This window comes from Macaca thibetana, chromosome 3, assembly GCF_024542745.1.
Source record: "Macaca thibetana thibetana isolate TM-01 chromosome 3, ASM2454274v1, whole genome shotgun sequence".
NCBI classification, from domain to species: Eukaryota; Metazoa; Chordata; class Mammalia; order Primates; family Cercopithecidae; genus Macaca; species Macaca thibetana.
This window is the reverse complement of record NC_065580.1, coordinates 47645064-47665946: the sequence shown is the minus strand read 5'-3', so window position 1 is coordinate 47665946 and position 20883 is coordinate 47645064. Positions and strand designations below refer to the sequence as shown.

The window sequence follows — 20883 nt, the reverse complement described above, 5'->3', positions numbered from 1 at the left end:
GTAAGGTATGTCAACTCATGATTCAGTTTTGTTTTGTTTTACTGTGGGCATATATATATATGTGTATATATATGTGTGTGAGTATATATATGTGTGTGTGTGTATATATATATGTACACACACTCTGAATTTACTTCAATCAATTCCATATGAATTTTAAAGAGAATATCCTCCTCTCAAGTACACATCTCTTTAAAAAAAGTTCTAAGAAAACACATCTGGAAAAGTTCAGAGAAATTACTCTCAACCATTATATTATTATCTGCCATTTGATAGTGGTAACTTATTAAGGCCTCATGTTGCTCAATAATGTAATATTCACACAAAATTAAGACTTATATTCAAAATATAGCTATAGTATATGATAATATACTGTATTTCAAATTCTGGCAAGATTTAAAATCCTGCTTTGCCCAGTGAAATCTTCAGACACTCAACCATTATGTTGTAGGTAAACCACAGTTCCAGAATCACCAATAATTATAACCAACCAAAATATTTAGCTGTAATTTCTTCAATATTCCAACAATTATAAATGTATTTACACTTTTCATTAAGAAAAGACACAATTATTTAAAAAATTAGTTTTTTCATGCTTTCCACGTGAAATTGAAAAATAAACATCACTTGAAACTTTAAAACTTAATTTTTATGAGACATCTTAATAAGCTAATAACTGTTGTAGTCATGGTAGTTATTTCCTTTGTAGAAATATTGTTCCAAAAATAGTGCTATGCTGAATGCGGTGGCTCATGCCTGTAATCCCAGCACTCTGGGAGGCTGAGGTGGGTGGATCACTTGAGGCCAGGATTTCTAGATCAGCCTGGCCAAAATGGCGAAACCAAGTCTCTTCTACTAAAAAGAAAAAAAAATAAAAATAAAAAAAAAAAACAATGCAAATAGTGCTGATAAAAATTAATAAAGATTATTTGATTAAGTAACATACTTATTTTATTTTGTACATATACCCTATATTTACTGTAACAAATAAAACTATTATTGTCATTCCAAAATGACATTATTAAAAGTAATAAAAACAAAGAATATCAGTTCCACTTCTTGAATATTTGCTGTTATTTCAATGTTATCACATAAATAAAAAGGATGGTGAAAATCTAGCTAATAAGAGTTAGCTATGCACAGGGTGACTATGCTTTCCATAGAGGAGTTTTCCGTGGCAATCTGCAAGTCTTCTTTTCTTTGCCTGGCTGTTTGTGGCCCCTCTTCACATAACCGGAGTTAGTGTATTCATCTATTCCAAAGTTATTCCATCTGGACTCCTATGTGGCCGCCTTCCCCAAAATACAAAATACAAAAAAATACAAAAGTACAGAGCCACATGTCATTAAAACCTGAGCTTTACCACATCCTTAAAAGTTTTCAAGTTTTCCTTGGTTGTATATGTCCCCTTTCAGCTTACTATATAGCAGATGTTAAGTGTCCCACTGTTGACTATTCTTAGCAAGGCATAATCCAGCATGGAGCTACAGAGTATCACTGCTCCTTCAATACTGGCAGACTGAATCACATTGCTGGTGTTTCTGTCAACCTACTTCATGTTAAGAATAACTGACAGTTGATAGTCATTACATTGCTTAAGCATCTGTGGTAGATTCAATATCAATATTCTAGAGAATATTCGCAATAAGCAGCATTTAATAGCATTTGTTCAGCCACTGTGGAAAGAAGTTTGGAGGTTTCTTAAAGAACTTAAGACAAAACTACCGTTTGACCCAGCAATCCCATTACTGGGCATATATCCAAAGGAAAATAAATCATTCTACCAAAAAGATGCACGCACTCATACGTTCATCACAGCACTATGCACAATGGCCAAGACATGGAATCAACCTAGGTGCCCATCAACAGTGGACTGAATAAAGAAAATGTGGTACAAATACACCATGGAGTACTACGCAGCCATAAGAAAGAATGAAACCATGTCCTTTGCCACAACATAAACGCAGATGGAGGCCGTTATCCTAAGAATAAATCAACGCAGGAACAGAAAACCAAATACCACAAGTACTCACTTATAAGTGGGAGCTAAACATTGGTCACTGATGGACATAAAGATGGCAATAATAGACACTGGGGACTACTAGAGGGGGGAGGGAAAAGGGGGAAAAGGGCTGATAAACTAACTATTGGCTATTATATTCATTACCTGGATGATGGGATCAATCATACCCCAAACCTCAGCATCACACAATATACCCAAGTAACAAACTGCACATATGCCCCCAGAATCTAAAATAAAAGTTGAAATGACTTTTCTTTAAGTCCACAATATGATCAAGTGTGCTAAGAATCATACCTCCTTGAAAATAACTAAAAACATCACTTCTCCCATTTCTAAAGCAAAAATGAATATTCAAAGATAACTGCAGGAGGTTAAGTTCATTAGCCAATATTCCCCTAGCACCTAAGGCAGTTTTTTTTTTTTTTTTTTTTTCCCAGTATGATCTTATTACTGCCTAATTATCCATATTGCTTTTCTTCCTTTCTGTTAAACTGAAATTCACCCAAGTAGTTTAACCTTTCATTTAGAATCAGGAAACACACTCCCCTCCCCTCACTGATAATTGGCCTCTTTCTTTATTAACTGATTTCCCCCCTTGATTTATTACAAATCTTTTCCGCCAAATTTGGATCCATTCTGTTAATACATTCTTTATCTTCTTTAAACTCAATTAGCACAGTGTCATTGTTACCAAAGCTTTCCTATTATTTCTTCAAGTTCTTATTGCTCTTTAAAGATCCTCTAGTAGAATAATGAATTTTTAATAAACCTGGAATATTTTAATGATTCTTACTTAATTCTATGGTAAAATTTATGTGAGACATAGTATTCTTATTCTCACATAAGACATAGTATTCTTATGTGAGACATGTTTTCTACTATACTGTCATAATACTATATGGTAACTTTCTAGCAACCCAAATACACAAATCCTTGCAATGTAACTTATGACTTCTAAAAGTACAGAAAGCCATATTATAATTATCATATCCATAGCCAAATCAAACCAAGTCAGCTTCTTCAACAGCAGTTCCAACATCCATACAATTTTTAACAAAGTGAAATCTATACTTGTGCCATCAGTAAATATTAATGTAACCTCTGAGTATGAGTAAAGCTGTCACTAGATAATGCAAAGGAATAACCTTTCATGGGTCCTTGAGGTTTCTCATTAATGGAAATAAACAATTTTTTTAAAAGGCATTCCTGCTCTCTTCTTGGAAAGAAATACTTTCCTGAGCTCCAAGGCACTGATAAAATTTGGTGGATGTCATTTTAAGCCCTTTCCCTTTCTTATCAGCTACAGACACATTTCCCAGCCTTGCCACCTCTACTCACCAAAACTGTGCCTCTTTTTTCTAAAAGGAAAAGAAAAATTAAAGTTATCCACTGACCTTGGATCAAATAAGGTTATGTTTAAGTTTAGTTGAGAGATTTCTTCCACTTTTCCAAGACCTTAACTATGAAGCAGAATACAGACTATGGTATCTTTATTTAGCAAGAACCAGTGGACACTGTGTTTACCGGTGGGAAATACATCTTAAGTTGACAAGAGAGATGGAGATAACCAGAACAAAATTAGCCATTAGAATATTAAAAATTCTACTCCCAGAATAAATTACAAGAAATGAAGAAACAAAGATTTCTACCACTATCTTATTTTGAGTAATTTTAAATAAATAGGAAAGGATTTTGATCTCATCCTTCTGTTAAAACATCTACTTGCCAACGTTTATATTTGCAAATTTCAATAATTGCAACTACAGATATAATCTTGATAAGTATATATTCATTTGATGTCTTTCACCAATAAAGACCTGGTGTTCCAAGTCTCCTATCTGTTCCAGAACTTCTACTTAATGTGTCAATATAGCTCTTCTTCTTTAAAAAATTTCAAGTCAGTTTTGACTCCAACTTTAAAACTATGCAACATAGTTTTCTGATATCCTGAGGGATTAATTCTTATGTTGAGCTTCCTAACAATTCCATTTGATCCCTAAAGCTATTTTCATGCATTTTTTAAATGAAAGAGACCTTAAAGATCAACTAGTCTGTACCTCTCATTCTGCAGATGATGTAATTGATCCAAGAACAGTTAAAATAACCTGTCCAGGTTCACTCAGCCAGTTAAAAATGATGCAACTCAAAGCAGAAACAAGATCTCCCAAAGCCTAGTCCCATAGTCTTGCACTGAAGAATAGGCAAATAGAGGCTTTCAGATTTGTTTCACAGAAAAGAAAATAATACTTTTTAAATTAGTCAGTTCTGTAAATAAAATTGGTGTTTTCAAACACTTAATAATCTTTTGTAAAAGTACATTTCCTTGTACATAGTAAAGGTGGTTTTAAAACTGTCTGTATTTTTTATTGCTTAACATGATTTTCTATTGCCACTGTAACAAAATACAGCAAATTTGGGGGTTTAAAATAACATCTGTTTATTATCTAACAGCTCTCTAAGACAGAAGTCTAGTAAGTTTGGCTAGGTCCTCATATTAAGATCTTTCAAGGCCAAAATCAAGGTGTCAGCGGGTCTACGCCCTTATCTAGAAATCCCAGGATAATCTATTTCCAGGCTCATTAAGCTGTTGGCAAAATTCTGTGTAGTTGTGAGACTGAAGTACTTGTTTCCTTGCTGATCTTTGAGTGAAGGTCATTCTTAGCTTCTAGAGGCAGCCTGCTTTCCTCTGCCCATGGTCCCTGAATCTTCAAAGGCTGTAACAATGTGTTGCATCCTTCTTGTCCTTTGGATCTCTGACTTCGTATGCTGCATCTCCCTAACTACTACTTCTGCCTCTGTTTTTAAGGGCTCACGTGATTACACTGGGCCTACATGGATAATCCAGGATAACCTTTATTTTAAGGTAAACTGATTAGTCGCCTTATTTACATCTGTCCCTTTAGCAGTGTAAAGTAACTTATTTATGGATATATCATCTTATTATATTCACTATCCAGGGAATTAGAGCATGGAATCTGCTTTGAAACCAAAGTTCTAATTATTACATTTGCCTCATATTTTACTGATGTATCCTTAAGGAAATATGACTGATTTTCTACAGATCATATTGTTCAAATTCTAACAAAATAAAGAACTTTTCATTCCTAATATTTATATATCCATTTCCAGGAACGGCTCTGATTGGCCCTGCTTAGGTCCAGTGCCCACCCCTCTACCAACCACCAGGGCTGGCTTCATGGCAATGTGACCAGTGCAGTCACACATAATCCTGGGCTCAGAAGGGACACCACAATTGGGGCTTAATGCTCTGAACCTACCAACTAGAAATTCTTAACCCTTTGAATTTGTTTTGTACAGGAAGTCCAAAAGAACAATTGAGCATGTGCTAGGGGCTTGTTTATCTGAAAAAGAATGCATTTCTCTTTTATTTTTTAAGAATATTTCCAACAGGTACAACATTCTAGATTGACTTTTTTTCATTTACGACTTTAAAGATGTCATTCAGTTATCTCCTGTCTTCCATCAGTTGAAAAGTAGGCTATATTTTTGCTTCTTTGAAGCTAATATGTCTTTTTTCCTTTTAAGACTTTTATCGGCCAGACTCAGTGGCTCACACCTGTAATCTCAGTACTTTGGGAGGCCAAAGCAGGCAGGTCACCTGAGGACAGGAGTTCAAGACCAGCCTGACCAACATGGAGAAACCCCATCTCTACTAAAAATACAAAATTAGCCAAGTGTGGTGGCGTGTGCCTGTAATCCCTGCTACTCGGGAGACTGGGGCAGGAGAATCATTTGAACCCAGGAGGTGGAGGTTGCAGTGAGCCAAAATCGCACCATTGCACTCCAGCCTGGGCAACAAGAGCAAAATTCTGTCTCAAAAAAAAAAAAACACTTTTATATTCTTTGGTTTTCAGTGGTTTGACTGCTGCGTACCCTAAATATCTATCATTGTATTTATTCCACTAGTGCTTTTTAATTCTGTGGATTGATGTCTTTCATTGATTTTGGAAAACTCTTGGCCTGAATCTATTACGATAATGGTTCTTCCTCAATTCCTACTCTTCTATTCTCCTGGGACTCCAATTAGATGGTGGTCAGCATTTTTCACTATTACACTATTTACACTATTGATTGTATATGCCATTCTTTTATTCCCTCCATACCCCATTCTATATATTTTCTAATTGACCCATCATCCAGTTCACTAATTCTTTCCTCAGCTGTGTCTAATTTTCTATTAAACTAATCTACTGAGTTCTTCATTTCAGTCACCGTTTTTATTTCTAGAATTTCTTTAAATTACTTTTATGGATTCTTATTCTGTGCTGAAATTATCCATCTTTTCATCGGTTTTTTTAAAAATACTGATTATAATTTTTTTCTGTTTTTGGAGAGAGAGTCTTACTCCGTCACCCAGGATGGAGTGCAGTGGTGAGATCATAGCTCACTGCAGCCATGATCTCCAAGGCTCAAGTTATCCTCCCTCCCATCTCAGCCTCTGTTGTAGCTAGCTGATTCTACAGGCATGCAACACCAAGCCCAGCTTTTGTTTCTTTGTTTTTGTTTAAGTAGAGACCAGAGAAGTCTTGCTATGTCACCCAGGCTGGTCTTGAACTCCTGGGCTGGAGTGATCCTCCCACCTCGGCCTACCAAAGTGCTAGGATTACAGACATGAGTCACCACACCTACCCAATTATAGTTATTTAATAGTCCATGTCTAATCATTCCAATATCTGGATTACTGTGAGACTGTTTCTATCCTTTCTTGTTTTATGTTGTTTTTCTTGGTCCTGGCTTCTAATATGCATGGTATAATTTTTTATTAAATGTCAAGTGCTGTGCATAAAAAAAATTACAGAAACCCTGCATGATGTCTCTTGCTTCCAGGAATGACCGTTAAAGTAAAGGCAGACCACCTTAAAATCAAGATTGGGTTTATCAAAGAATACATTTTGATTTTTGTAAGTAGTGGCCTATTTATAGTTCTTCCTAACTCCTAGGATATAGCCCCACAGGAATCCCAATGAAAAGCTTAGAGTGTTTTACCAGGGTCCTTCTTCCTCCTTTCTGAATTTTAGCTTGCAGGCACTGTGAAACTGATAAAATTTCTGCTCACCCTCTCACCATCTTAGCTATTGCTGCTCGGCTTCTCAGCTTGGCTTGTGTTGCTTGCAAATTGACAGAATCCAAGGTGAAAAATGACACAAATACAGGGCTCACTTCAGTATGTTTCCTTTCATTCTTAGATCTTTAACCCTTGGTAGTACTCCAACGCCTTTAGATATATTTTTTTTTTTTTTTTTTTTTTTTTTTTTTTTTGAGACGGAGTCTTGCTCTGTCGCCCAGGCTGGAGTGCAGTGGCGCCAAGTCCACCCACTGCAAGCTCCGCCTCCCGGGTTCATGCCGTTCTCCTGCCTCAGCCTCCCGAGTAGCTGGGACTACAGATGCCCACCACCGCGCCCGGCTAATTTTTGTATTTTTAGTAGAGACAGGGTTTCACCATGTTAGTCAGGATGGTCTCCATCTCCTGACCTCGTGATCCGCCTGTCTCGGCCTCCCAAAGTGCTGGGATTACAGGCTTGAGCCACCGCGCCCGGCCATACACATTTTTTTAATCCAGTTTTTTTCATTATTGACAGTGTAGGCCTTAGTTTGAAATAAACTAGTCCATTTACAGCCAGAAATAGAAATCAGCCACTGACTGATCTGTGGCCTATCCTTACGTATGCCTCTATATCTTACTGATTCCAAAAGTATTTAAGATAGGTTGACACACCTATGTGATGGTTGATTTGCCTTGTGTTCTATTTCCTGCTTGAAACCTAAACTGTTTACTACTCTAAAATATTAATTAATTCTGTTGTAATTATTATGTAAACATAGTCAAAATGCTTCTCCTCAATAGCTAAATCTGACTCCTTACATATAATATTTAACGTGTATTTGGGAGGTCCTTTGTAAATGCTGCCTTGTACTTACTCATCTTTTTAAATATAAGAAACAGCATTCTCAGAGACTAGATTATTTCAGAGTAAAAATAAAAACATTTATAAACATAAGCACCAGTATTTAATAGAATGTTGCCTGTATAATTTTGTTCTTTGAAAACTTATAGTTACTTCTCAAAGGATATAAAATTTATAAAACAGGATGAGCAGAAGCTATATATATCTCCTATGGTTACATTAACACAAAATCTCAGTAATTCAAAATTGAAATTTATGAAACACTTCTAAGCTGTAGTTTGTCTCTGAACTAAGAAAATGTCTTATTACATAATTAAGTGTATAAGCATTGTGAAGACAGTTTATCCTACTTAAGAAAACAAATTGCTATTAAGGACTGTCCTAAGGATACCAACTGGTTTTTTTTTGGTTTTTGGTTTTTTTTTTTTTTTTTTTTTTTTTTGAGACAGTCTCACTTTGTCGCCCAGGCTGGAGTGCAGTGGCGTAAGCTCGGTTCACTGCAAGTTCCGTGTCCCGGGTTCACGCCATTCTCCTGCCTCAGCCTCCCGATTAGCTGGGACTACAGATGCCCGCCACCATGCCCAGCTAACTTTTTGTATTGTTAGTATGAGAAGGGGTTTCACCATAGCCAGGATAGTCTCGATCTCCTGGCCTCGTGATTCACCCGCCTCGGCCTCCCAAAGTGCTGAGATTACGGGCATGAGCCACTGTGCCCAGCCAAGGATACCAACTTTTTGTATGGCTATGAACAGTATTTAAAATTCAGTTTAATCTGTATCTAATAATAATAATAATACTTTTACTATCTCATTTTCTTTATTTAAAAAATGTCACTTGTACATATACTTAGTAATGACTGCAAATTACTATGGATAATTGAAAGTGCCAAAAATAAACTGCAATACAGGATTTCCCTCCCCAGCATTTTACTGTCAATTTAAAAAAAAAAAAAACTAGAAACCTAGGTACTTCATCCTCCCTAAAGAATCTTTCTGTAAAAGTCATGGTCTTTCTAAATGTACTATATTAACTACAAACTCAGAAAAATGTTTGGCCATAGATTTTAAAAATTGGGAATGAGTACAGATAGAACAGATAAGTATACACAATTATATTTTCCCAGCTCAACTGATAACTGGCTTTTAATACAATTATGGGTCATTATTCAGTATTATTATTACTGTGGGCAAAACATGAAATTCCATTTTTAGCAGATTCCAATTAATTTCCTTGGTGGGTCAAGGGACCTTTCAAGATTTACAAGCACTCAAGACACAAAGCACCTTTCGTTTTGTTTTCAAGGGCTCTATTCTATTTCATCTATTTCCCTGGCTCAAATCTTTATGACTCTTTGCTCATACTTATCGATAGAGAAGCAGCCACCACACTACACTGGCCATCTGTCAGAAACTGGCAATTAGTTTAGCATGACAAAAACCAGCTGTTGAAACTGTATGCACACTATATGTTCACAATACAGTATTATTGTTATCGATGAGGAGACTACAATGTATTTCAGGAACCACTGTATCAGAAATTTGACTACAGAAATGGAAGTAAAATAAGAGATGTAGACATACCAGGGCCAGCATGACTTCTTTGGTGAGAATCAATGTTACTCAACCATAGCATCGTACCACATCACATGGAGACGTTATAGGATGATGGTTAAGTCACAGCTTTGATGTGAGGCACTTCAAGTCTTTGCTCTGCCATTTATTAATATTTACCATGTCCTTAAGCAGGTTATTTAGCCTCTCTATGCTTTAGTGTTCTCATCTATAAAACCAGGGATAACAACAATACCTACTTTATTGGTTTTTCTTAATTAGAATCAAATAAAAGTGAAGTCAGAACTCCTAACCCAATGGCTACAAAAAAAAATAAGCAGTCAGTAAATACTTTAAAAATATTATGGTTGTTTTTTTTTCTCTCCATAGATTATGTGTCTTTTTCTCTCTGTCTTTGGACCTGATCACTCCAGCACTCTCACCAACACCAGGTGTTTACCTATCTTTAGAAGTCTACCGTTGCTTTATAGCAACTACCTTAGTGTTGTCCATCTCAGACTTTGGGATTTCATCTTAGTTCACTTCAGACACACTCCAGGGATGCAGCAGTGTATAATGGGAAAAGATTTAAACCCAGTATTATCAAATAGAAATAAAATGTATGTCACATGTGTAATTTTACATTTTCTACTAGGCACATTTAAAAAGGAAGAATCAGCCAGATGCCCTGATTTTGCCTGTAGTCCCAGCCACTCAGGAGGCTGAGACAGGAGGATCACTTAGGCCCAGGAGTTCATGCCCAGCATGGGCAGCATAGCAAGACCCAATCTCTTATAAAATAAAACTAGAAGAAAAAGACGAAAAAGAAACAGGTAGAATTTTAGTAATATATTTATTTGCAAGAATATATCCAAATTATTATGATTTTAACAAGCAGCAATCACCATATTTCAAGTGTTCAATAACTGCAGGTGCTTGCTCTGTCAGACAGTATAGGCTTACAGTCAAATGAATGTGGATTCAAATTCTGGCCCTGCTTTTTACTTGCTATGCACTTGCTCTAAATCTGTTTCATTATGTTAAAAATTACTATCTCCAGCTATTGTGAGAATTAAATAAAAACAGCATACTCGGCCGGGCGTGGTGGCTCAAGCCTGTAATCCCAGCACTTTGGGAGGCCGAGACGGGTGGATCACGAGGTCAGGAGATCGAGACCATCCTGGCTAACATGGTGAAACCCCGTCTCTACTCAAAAGAATACAAAAAACTAGCTGGGCGAGGTGGCGGGCGCCTGTAGTCCCAGCTACTCGGGAGGCTGAGGCAGGAGAATGGCATGAACCCGGGAGGCGGAGCTTGCAGTGAGCCCAGATCGCGCCACTGCACTCCAGCCTGGGCGACAGAGCGAGACTCCGTCTCAAAAAAAACAAAAACAAAAACAAAACAGCGTACTCAAAGCACTTAGCACAATGCTTACTTACAGGCATGCTCATTCAAAGAATTCCCTTACACCAACCTTCTACTATAGAACTGAACACTGGTTCAATACAGTGAAATCTGTGATCCAGATTAAGAGGAAAGGAAGAGAAAGGAAGCCCTTCATCCTTCCTTTCTAGCTCTCTATAAACTGTGGCCTTTTCTCCCACCCACACAGCTCTGTTCTTTGCTTCCTAGCAGCTATAAATTTGACTCAGTAGACTTATTTCTAGAACCCCTGAACCCTTGTAGTCATGACCCACGTATGTGGTTCCAAGAAACTAAAAAAGACCCATGCCTGAAAGAGAAATCCTACCATGTCCTTTTCCTCTGCCCCTGTGATATCCATCTCCCCAGCTGGCCCTACTGCCTACTCAAGACAGTTTCTCCCTCATTCAGGGGTTCCCACTGCTGCAGCTTCCTCAGCCTCAGCAACTGCCATCAACATTAGTGCTTCTCCATTTAAAGAGAGTCTGGCATCAAACATTAAAGAGGCTGAGCAGCATTCTGCAAAATAACTGAACAGTACCCTTCAAAAGTGTCAATGTCATAAAAGACAAAGATCAAGGAACTGTCATATACTGAAGGTGACTAGAGAGACATAAAAAATAAAAAATGAAAATATGGGATCTTGAGTAGGATCTTCATCCAAAAAAAGGACATTAGTGGGAAAACAGATGAAATTTGAATAAGGTCTATAGATTAGACCTAATAATATTCTACTGATGTACTGGTTTCAGTAATTGAACCATGGTTCTATATAATGTTAACATTAGGGGATTTATGGGAACTCTCTATACTATTTTTGCAACTTTTCTTCAAAACAAATAAAAGTAAAATAAAGTTAAAACAATTATAAATGTGATTATTTAGGACTTTATTATGAAAGAACCTCTGTCCCAATGGACTTGTTAAGTGATATATTATTGTGAAAGAGTGCAACTTATGCGAGCCAGGAAGGCCATCACACAGGTTAATGAAAAGTCAATTCCAAGGTATAGAAAATCCTCCTTAATCACCACTGAGTTTGTAAATCACTAAGAGAGTATGATGCCACCTACATATACTGAGGACTTGATGACAGCAAATCATATTTTGTGCAATCAGTAATGTTATTAAGTAAATATAGCTACTGAATAACATACTTAAACAATAACTCCACTGTGACCAACTTTTTACAAGAAAGAAGGAGACAGTGAAAAATAAGAAAGATATGCAAAAAAATAATATGCACCGACCTCCCTCTGCCAGACATCCCACACTATAGGAAACAACACTGGTCAACCCACTCTGAACAAAACCCCTTCCAATAGAAAGGACAGTCTGCTTTGCTATAGTGTGTGTTTCTGCAACATGAATTAACATAGACAACTGGTAAATGGAGAAAAGATTTCAGTGTAATGCAGAAGTTACATTGGTTCATATGTAATTTTTTTCCCAGATCATTAATGTTTTGCTTCATTAGTAAAGGCAACTGAAGGCTACGTATACTAATGGCAGCAAACCAGGAAGCAATCAGTATTATACATTCAACCTTTCTCTTAGAAGTGCTGTTGCAAAGTTAACCCTGATCTTTGTTTATAAATAAATAAATACAACAAAGTAACACAAAACAATGAGGAGAGCATACAACTCTGGTATCAGAACATTTTGTACAAAGCTTACAAGCTTTTCTCTGTTTATGACTTCTGATGATAATGTCTTTCTGCCCTTGTATCCATAGACAGCCTCAACCCTTCCTTATACCACCTACCACTAGGCTGTCGCCACCTTTTATGTTTTAAGTAAAATACTACTTTTACTGCCGTTTAATTATTAGAAACTTTATGTCTTACAAACTGTGTTAGTATTTTTATTGAGATTGTTATTGTTTTCATCAGTGCTCTGGTTATAAAGTTGAATAAGCCCTACTGATTTAAGAATTTGCAAACTGCAAATTTTCCAGAAAAGCATAAATATTATAGTAGAAATGTTGTATTCCCACACATTCTGAATACACTGTCTCAAGATTTTTTTAATATAAAAAGGTTATACTTTTTTAATATAAGAAGGTTTTCAAAGATTACTTATCAATGAAAGTATACTGTTAATATCAATTTCTAAACAAAATTACAAAGTATATTTTATAATTAGCTTTAAATTGAACATTTTAATGCACATTTCTGTATTCATCACACATTTCTTAAATAGGATGCTCCAATGTAGTAACAAAAATTATCATCTATGTTAAAACCAAACTGATGCATTGTGTAAGAAAAGCAAATATTCAATATTTGACATAAATTAAATGTATATTATGAACTGTGATCAAATCAACATCAATCTTCTAAAATGAAGCAGTTTCTAACTTGTATGAAAATACACAGATATAGGCTAGAAAGCATTTTTGCTCATAAGACTAAAAAGATACTTTTTTTTAGACAGGGTCTCACTGTCACCCAGGCTGGAGTGCAGTGGCACAATCACAGAGTACTGCAGCCTCGACCTCCCAGGCTCAATCAATCTTCCTACCTCAGCCTCCCAGGTAGCTAGAACTATAGGCCCACATCACTAAACCCAGCCAATGTTTGTATTTTTTGTAGAAACAGGGTTTCACCATGTTGCCCGACCTGGTCTCAAACTCCTGGGCTCAAGGGATCCACATACCTTGGCATCCCAAAGTGCCAGGATTACAGGCCTGAGCCACCTGACCCTGACCTAAAAAAAGACTTTAAATAATGCTAAAGAAGAATTTAGCATCAGATTTTTTGTTTCTTTCTCAAAGTAACAATATTGCTTCATGATCATCTGTTGTTAAATATGTAATACTAGTAACTAAGCATTCTTTTATGTAAATGGCTCCTCCTAAAAACAAGCACGTGAAAGTTTGTGTTATTTGTACATGACAAAGATATAGCACATAACTGAGTCACTAAAAACACAGTCTGGGCCGGGGGCGGTGGCTCACACCTGTAATCCGAGCACTTTGGGAGGCCGAGGTGGGCGGATCACGAGGTCAGGAGATCGAGACCATCCTGGCTAACACGGATGGTCTCGTGAAACCACCATCACCATCACAGTCGGGTGAAACCCATTTCTACTAAAAATACAAAAAATTAGCTAGGCATGGTGGCGGGTGCCTGTAGTCCCAGCTACTCGGGAGGCTGAGGCAGGAGAATGGTCCGAACCCAGGAGGCGGGGCTTGCAATGAGCCGAGGTTACACCACTGCACTCCAGCCTGGGCAACAGAGCGAGACTCTGTCTCCAGAAAAAAAATACAGTTCAACTGGAATAGGTATAATTTATATATCAATCCCAATTTGAATAGAATATTTTTGAAGTTAATGTATATAATAAATATCAATCACTATGAATATTTACATAAAAGAGTAATGTGCTCTTTTTAATATACTCCATGATATGGCAGGGTACTTTTATGAACCCATGCAACCTTGAATATCAAGGAGCCTTGTTTTATTTTTCAATTATCTATTCAAGTCCACTTGGTTAGAGATAGTGAGCATGTTTCTCACAGGGAAAAAAAATACTGCACAATTGTCTGTGTATAGTGTGACCTCTTTCACTTGGGTGGGTATCCTTTCCATCACCAACTAAGTGAGGATGTAACCTTGTCAAACCAAAGGCAAAAGAATAATGAGCATATGACAGGCTAACCCAGCATGGAAAAGGTTGTTCAGGAGGTTGCAAAAATAGTACTCTGAATGACAAAATAAAAGTACACTTCAAAGAGCAGGTTAATATTTTTAAAAGCACTCAAAACCTGAGAAGCATTTAATCCCCCTCCTTGGATGTCTGCCATACAAAACTCCACTTGAATTTATTTCATTAGTCACTAACCAGAGTTGGTTAATATATCTTCAAATGAATACTGGTAGAATAGTCTTGAAAGAAACACATTTATAGAATATCTGTTTCCACAAAGCACTAGCCGAAGTTAAGTACAAATAAGCAATGTCGTGCTTTTACCAAACAATTTTAAGTTACCATCTAACAAGAAAAAAATCCTTCCAATTCAAGAATTGGAAATACAAATGGGAAAGGTATTTACCCAGTAGCAGGTTTTTACTGTAGCCAAATCAAATGGCAGTAACACTGCTACATTAATTGTTTCCCCTAACTGGCATAACAGGGAATCATACTATAACATTTTTATAAGTATTTGAAACCAGAAGAAATTAGACAAGTTTGGCTGCAGTCTTCCTAGTGTAAATTTACTTTTAAAGCAAACAAACAAAAATCTCCAAACCATTTAAGCATGTCCTAGGACTATGTATTATATCATTTTATCAGTTATGCACACTTTGACATTCCTTTTCTACATTAAGACCGGAATGAAATTTTTGATCCTGACCAGTCACAATATTGTAACAGTGAAACAGTGCCACCTTTTGGCCCCAAACAGAAGCATCCAGTACTAGTCTTTCAAATTTCCTTTTTCAGTTAAACTCCTGATGTACATAAATGTCAATGATTCTCATGTCATAATTATCACCTTCTAGGGATACTTTTTATCTATACAAACCAAGAAAACATTGGGGTAACAAAAAAGTTGCTTACCAAAATGCAAAATTTCAAAATATTCCAAAGTAATACTAAATGCATGTATTTTTAATAATTTCTAATCAACATTAAATACATTTTACCCAATCCAAATATGTTAGTCAGTTAACATATTTTAAACACAAAAAATTCTTTTTAGAGCACTGTTACACTGCAAAATTGATTTTTTAAAAACACATTATATTTAACATGTATTCAATTTAATAATTGGCAGTATGATATTAACAATGGATTACCATTTCAATCAGCATTAAGTATAAATAATTTTATATACAAATATAGTATGCTTCTGAGTTACTTACACCAATGATACAATGTCACCACGGTGTACTTCAAAATTCCTCACTTTCCAGTGGTTCAAAAGCACCACATCAGATGACTGGCTCCCCCCAGGATTCAAAGAAGGCTAGAAAATAAGGAGAAAGAGACACATCTATCATTTGTATTTTTCAATCTTCATGGTTCTTGCACTTCATAGCTCGAGTGGAGTGAAATAAAACATTTCTAATACAGTACCTTTCTATAAATTGCTGTTCTAAAGTAACTGCAAATGATGAGTTTTCAAAAAGGCTCATTGGGATTCTTCACAGATGAACCAGAAAAAAATAAATTGCCAATACTTATTTGAAAGGAACATGTGCTAGACATTAAAATCTTTAGTAAACTCCAGTAAAGAGGTATGAAAAGCCTTAAGAATAATATAAAAACATGACGAAGAAGTGAGTCAAACCTCCCAACAAAATATCCAGATAGAATATAATTCCACAGTAGTACACATCATTGTTCCATCTCGGGAAAAGAAGAAATAATCCCAAATCACAGTCATATCCACAAATCTTCACAGTCATATGAAGAACTGAAGAGGGCAAAAGAAAGATGTGATAGAATTATCATTATTAAATGTATGGATTTCCCAATTTGACCTCTCTTTTCTCAAAAGGGCACATGTCACGGGTCCTGGTCCCAGTTTGAGCCTAATAACGGGCTTTCATCCTAGGATTCAGAGAAGTCTAACTGTGCCTGAGGATTAATGGATCAAGAACTGAGAAACATTTTGTGTAAGAATTTTTCTGAAGGTCAGGAACCATACAGGAACAAAAATTTGATTGGGGAACTATGAAACCAGCATACCTGTCATTTGGACAGGGGTACAGACAAATCCAATGAACAACAAGCTTGAGGCAAGAACAGGGGGACAAAATAATTAGAAGAGCTAAGACAGCCTTTGCACTGTTTTTTAATTCTTTTTCATTTTTTATTTCAATAGGTTTTGTAAGAAAAGGGGGTGTTCGGTTACATGAATTAAGTTCTTCAGTAGTGATTTCTGAGATTCTGGTGCACCTATCACCCGAGCATTGTACACTGTACCCAATGTGTAGGCTTTTATCTCTTACCACCACCCACATTTTCCCCCGAGTCCCCAAAGTCCAATGTATCCAATGTGCCCTCATAGTTTAGCTCCCACATATCAGTGAGAACATACAATGTTTGGTTTTCCATTCATGACTTACTTCACTTAGAATAATAGTCTCCAGTTCCATTCAGATTGCTGTGAATAACATTATTTCGTTCCTTTTTATGGCTGAGTAATATATATATGTGTGTGTGTATACATATATATATATACACACACACCACATTTTCTTTATCCACTCGTTGATTGATGGGCATTTGGGCTGGTTCCATATTTTTGCAACTGTAAATTATGCTGCTATAAACATGTGTGTGCAAGCACACATCTTTTTCATATAATGAGTTATTTTCCTCAGGGTAGATACCTAGTATTGCTAAGGATTGCTAGATCAAATGGTAAATCTACTTTAGTTATTTAAGGAACCTCCACACTGTTTTCCATCGTGGTTGTACTAGTTTACACTGCCACCAACATTGTAAAAGTGTTTCCTTTTCACCACATCCACACCAACATCTTTTTTTTTTTTATTTTTTGATTATGGCCATTCTTGCAGGAGTGAAGTAGTACTGCATTGTGCTTTTGATTTGTATTTCCCTGATAATTAAAGATGATGAGGATTTTTTCATATGCTTTTTGGCCATTTGTATATCTTTTCTTGAGAACTGTCTATTCATGTCCTCAGCCCACATTTTTTTTGTTTGTTTGTTTGTTTGTTTGTTTGTTTTTTGAGATGGAGTCTCACTGGAGCGACCTCAGCTCACTGCAAGGTCCGTCTCCTGGGTTCATGCCATTCTCCTGCCTCAGCCTGAGTAGCTGGGACTACAGGCACCCGCCACCACGCCCCGCTAATTTTTTGTATTTTAGTAAAGATGGGATTTCACCATCTTAGCCAGGATGGTCTCCATCTCCTGACCTCATGATCTGCCCACCTTGGCCTCTCAAAGTGCTGGAATTACAGGTGTGAGCCACTGCGCCCAGCTTCAGCCCACTTTTTGATGCAGTTGGTTGTTTCTTGCTGATTTCAGTTCTGACTCTCCAAGAATGCTACCATGGGAAGTGGCCATTTCTGTGGTGATAGGAAAGGTGCCAAGCAACAACTGAGGCTCTCCGCCTTCACTGAGGAGCCAATGACAGCAGCCAGTGGAGACACAACAACAGCAACCGGGGCAGAAGCAAGGAAAACAGTGAACACAGGGCAACAGCCAGTCCCTGGAGCAGTAATGGCATGCCTTTTGTTAAAGATTCCTGGAATTATTTGTAGATTTTCTACAAAGCAAGAGTTGATAAATATGTCAAAATTCTGCCTGGAGGCTATTATCCTGACACTATTTTTGATCCAGGGTTTTGCAGCTGAAAAACGCTGGTTATCCTTGAACATCTCAAACACTGCCAGAGCTTTCACCAACTCCTTTAGTGATAATACCTAAATCTCTAACTTAGTTTTAAATTCCCTGCTAGTCATTTCACTTGACTACCTGATAAAAAATTCAACAGGATTAAAATGGAATTTGTTATCACTTCCTAATAATAAAAAGGTTTTTTTTGTTTTTTTGTTTGTTTTGAGACAGTCTCTTCTGCCTCAGCCTCCTGAGTAGCTGGGACTACAGGTGTGCACCACTACGCCCAGCTAATTTTCGTATTTTTAGTAGAGACAGGGTTTCACCATATTGGCCAGGCTGGTCTCGAACTCCTGACCTCATGATCCGCCCACCTCAGCCTCCCAAAATGCTGGGATTACACATGTGAGCCAGTGCATTTGCCTCTTCTTTTTTTTTTTTTTTTTTTTAAAGAGGGTCTCGCTCTGCCACTCAGGCTGGGGTGCACTGGCATGATCATAGTTCACTGTAGCCTTGAATGCCTGGGCTCAGTCTCCCAGGTCCCAGGTAGCTAGGACTACAGGTCTACAAATGCATACCACCACATCCAGCTAAGTTGGTTTCTTTTTTTTCCTTTTTTTTTTTTTTTTTTTTAGAGATGGGAGGATCTTGCTATGTTGACCAGGCTGGTCTTGAACTCCTGACCTCAAGCAATCCTCCTGTCTTATCATCCAAAGCGCTGAGATTACAGGTACGAGCCACCATGCCCAGTCCTTTCTTATTTTCTTACATTCAGTTTACCCTTTCCCAGTCAACCAGCTTAAAAATCTTAGTTGTCTTCTTACTTCTCATCCAACCAGTCAGCAAGCTAAAGAGATCTTTTTTTAATCATAATGTCTTCTACTTTTGGCACATGTTTTCTTTCCTCTCTAGCATCATCATATTTCAAGCACCAATCATTATGCAATTCATGCTATATCTACACTAATCAGTCTGTCACCTCCAACTTAGAAATGATTCCATTTCTTTCTAGTTATATGATCTTCAGCAAGTTACTTAACTTCATTATGCCATACATTACTAGGAAAATGGTGATGATTATTATTTAATTAATAATTAAATAATAATAGCCAATACCTACCAAGTACTTACCATGTGTCCTAGTCTAATAACAATAGCCAGATACATTAAGTGCTTACCATGTGCAAGACACTGTTTAAGGGATTTATAAATATAGTTGACCCTTGAACAACACAGGTTTGAACTGCATGGTTCCACTAATACACAGATTTTTTTCAATAAAAGTTACACTGAGTGTGTCTGCCTCTCCTGCTTCCCTTTCCACCTCTTCCACATCTGCCACCCCTGAGACATAAGACCAACTCCTCTTCTTTCTCCTCCTCCTCAGCCTACTCAATATGAAGACAGTGAGGATGAAGTCCTTTATGATGATCCTCTTCCACTTAAGAAATAGAAATCTTTTTCTCTTTCTTATGATGTTCTTAATAACATTTTATTTTCTCTATCTTACTTTATTGTAAAAATATAGTATATAATACATATAGCATATAAAAATATGTGTTAATCTCAACTGTTTATGTTAACAGGAAAGCTTCTGGTCAAAAGTAGACTATTAGTAGTTAAGCTGTGGGGTGTGGGGTAGTCAAAAGTTACATACAAATGTTTGACTGCATGGGAGTTGGGTCCCTCACCCCGTCATTGTTCAAGAGTGGACTACACTACCTTACTTGGTAAGATCATTCATTTAAAGTGCTTATGGTAGTTCTTGGCCCATAGGTGACCTCTCAATAACTTCTATTATTGATACTACTACATCACAATTTTAATTTTAGGCAGTTCTGTACTCTCTACCCCCAGGATCCTCCTCTGTCTCTATCCCTAGTGAGGAACAGAGTCAATATGGTAGCATAAGTCCAAAGGGCTTTACTGAGCCATGGTGCTAGGGAACGGAGCTTTTGTCATCACAACAATAGGTTAGATTATTAAAAGTTGAGCTTCCACAAGGGTACACTCTCTATTTCATTCATATTTCTCATTCAAATTCTCTATCTCCCTCTTCCTCTCTGTCTTTGACCTCAGTATCCACAGGTCCTCTTCCCTCATTTCTTTGTATTCTTCTTCCTATATAACTGACACAGTAAAGGTGACCTGGAGGGAAACTATCTGGACTCTGGACCATAAAGAGAAAATCTCCCTATTGTACTTTCACTGCATTTGGTTTTTCTTTTCTTTTTTTTTTTTCTTGCCATAATAGTGAAGGAACAAAAGGTGATTTAATTATTTCCGACTGTTCTTCTTGGTCTCTTTTACTGGTGGGTTTTTTTTTTTTTTTTTTTTTTTTTGAAGTTTGTGACTGTAACTCGTAAGATCAAAAATCCCAAGTTCACCATCACATCCTATGATTATTTCTATCAAATATTTAAATGTGCATTATAATCGTTCCCTTATCTCTCTTTCTAAGAGTCTATAAGCTCTTATTTTTTTAAGTTTTTAGACTTATTTTTTATGCCTATATTTTTGAGATCGGGCACTTTGCAGGTAATTAACACATTTTAGTGGAAAGAATTTTAAAAATCAATTGGTGGAATTTCCAAAGATTTTCCAAATTAACAAGGTCAAAACAAAGATCCTATTCCAG

At 36.8% G+C, this 20883-nt stretch overlaps 1 protein-coding gene across 4 annotated transcripts in view; it reads right to left on the bottom strand.

Moving 5' to 3' along the window:
- The window catches only part of IMMP2L (inner mitochondrial membrane peptidase subunit 2), an 869510-nt gene that overhangs the window by 786292 nt on the left and 62335 nt on the right, over nt 1-20883 (bottom strand). For all 4 annotated transcript variants that reach the window (XM_050782656.1, XM_050782657.1, XM_050782658.1 and 1 more), the window contains exon 4: nt 15797-15900. In XM_050782656.1, the coding sequence (XP_050638613.1) occupies nt 15797-15900 (104 nt within the window). The remainder of the gene's footprint in view (nt 1-15796; nt 15901-20883) is intronic.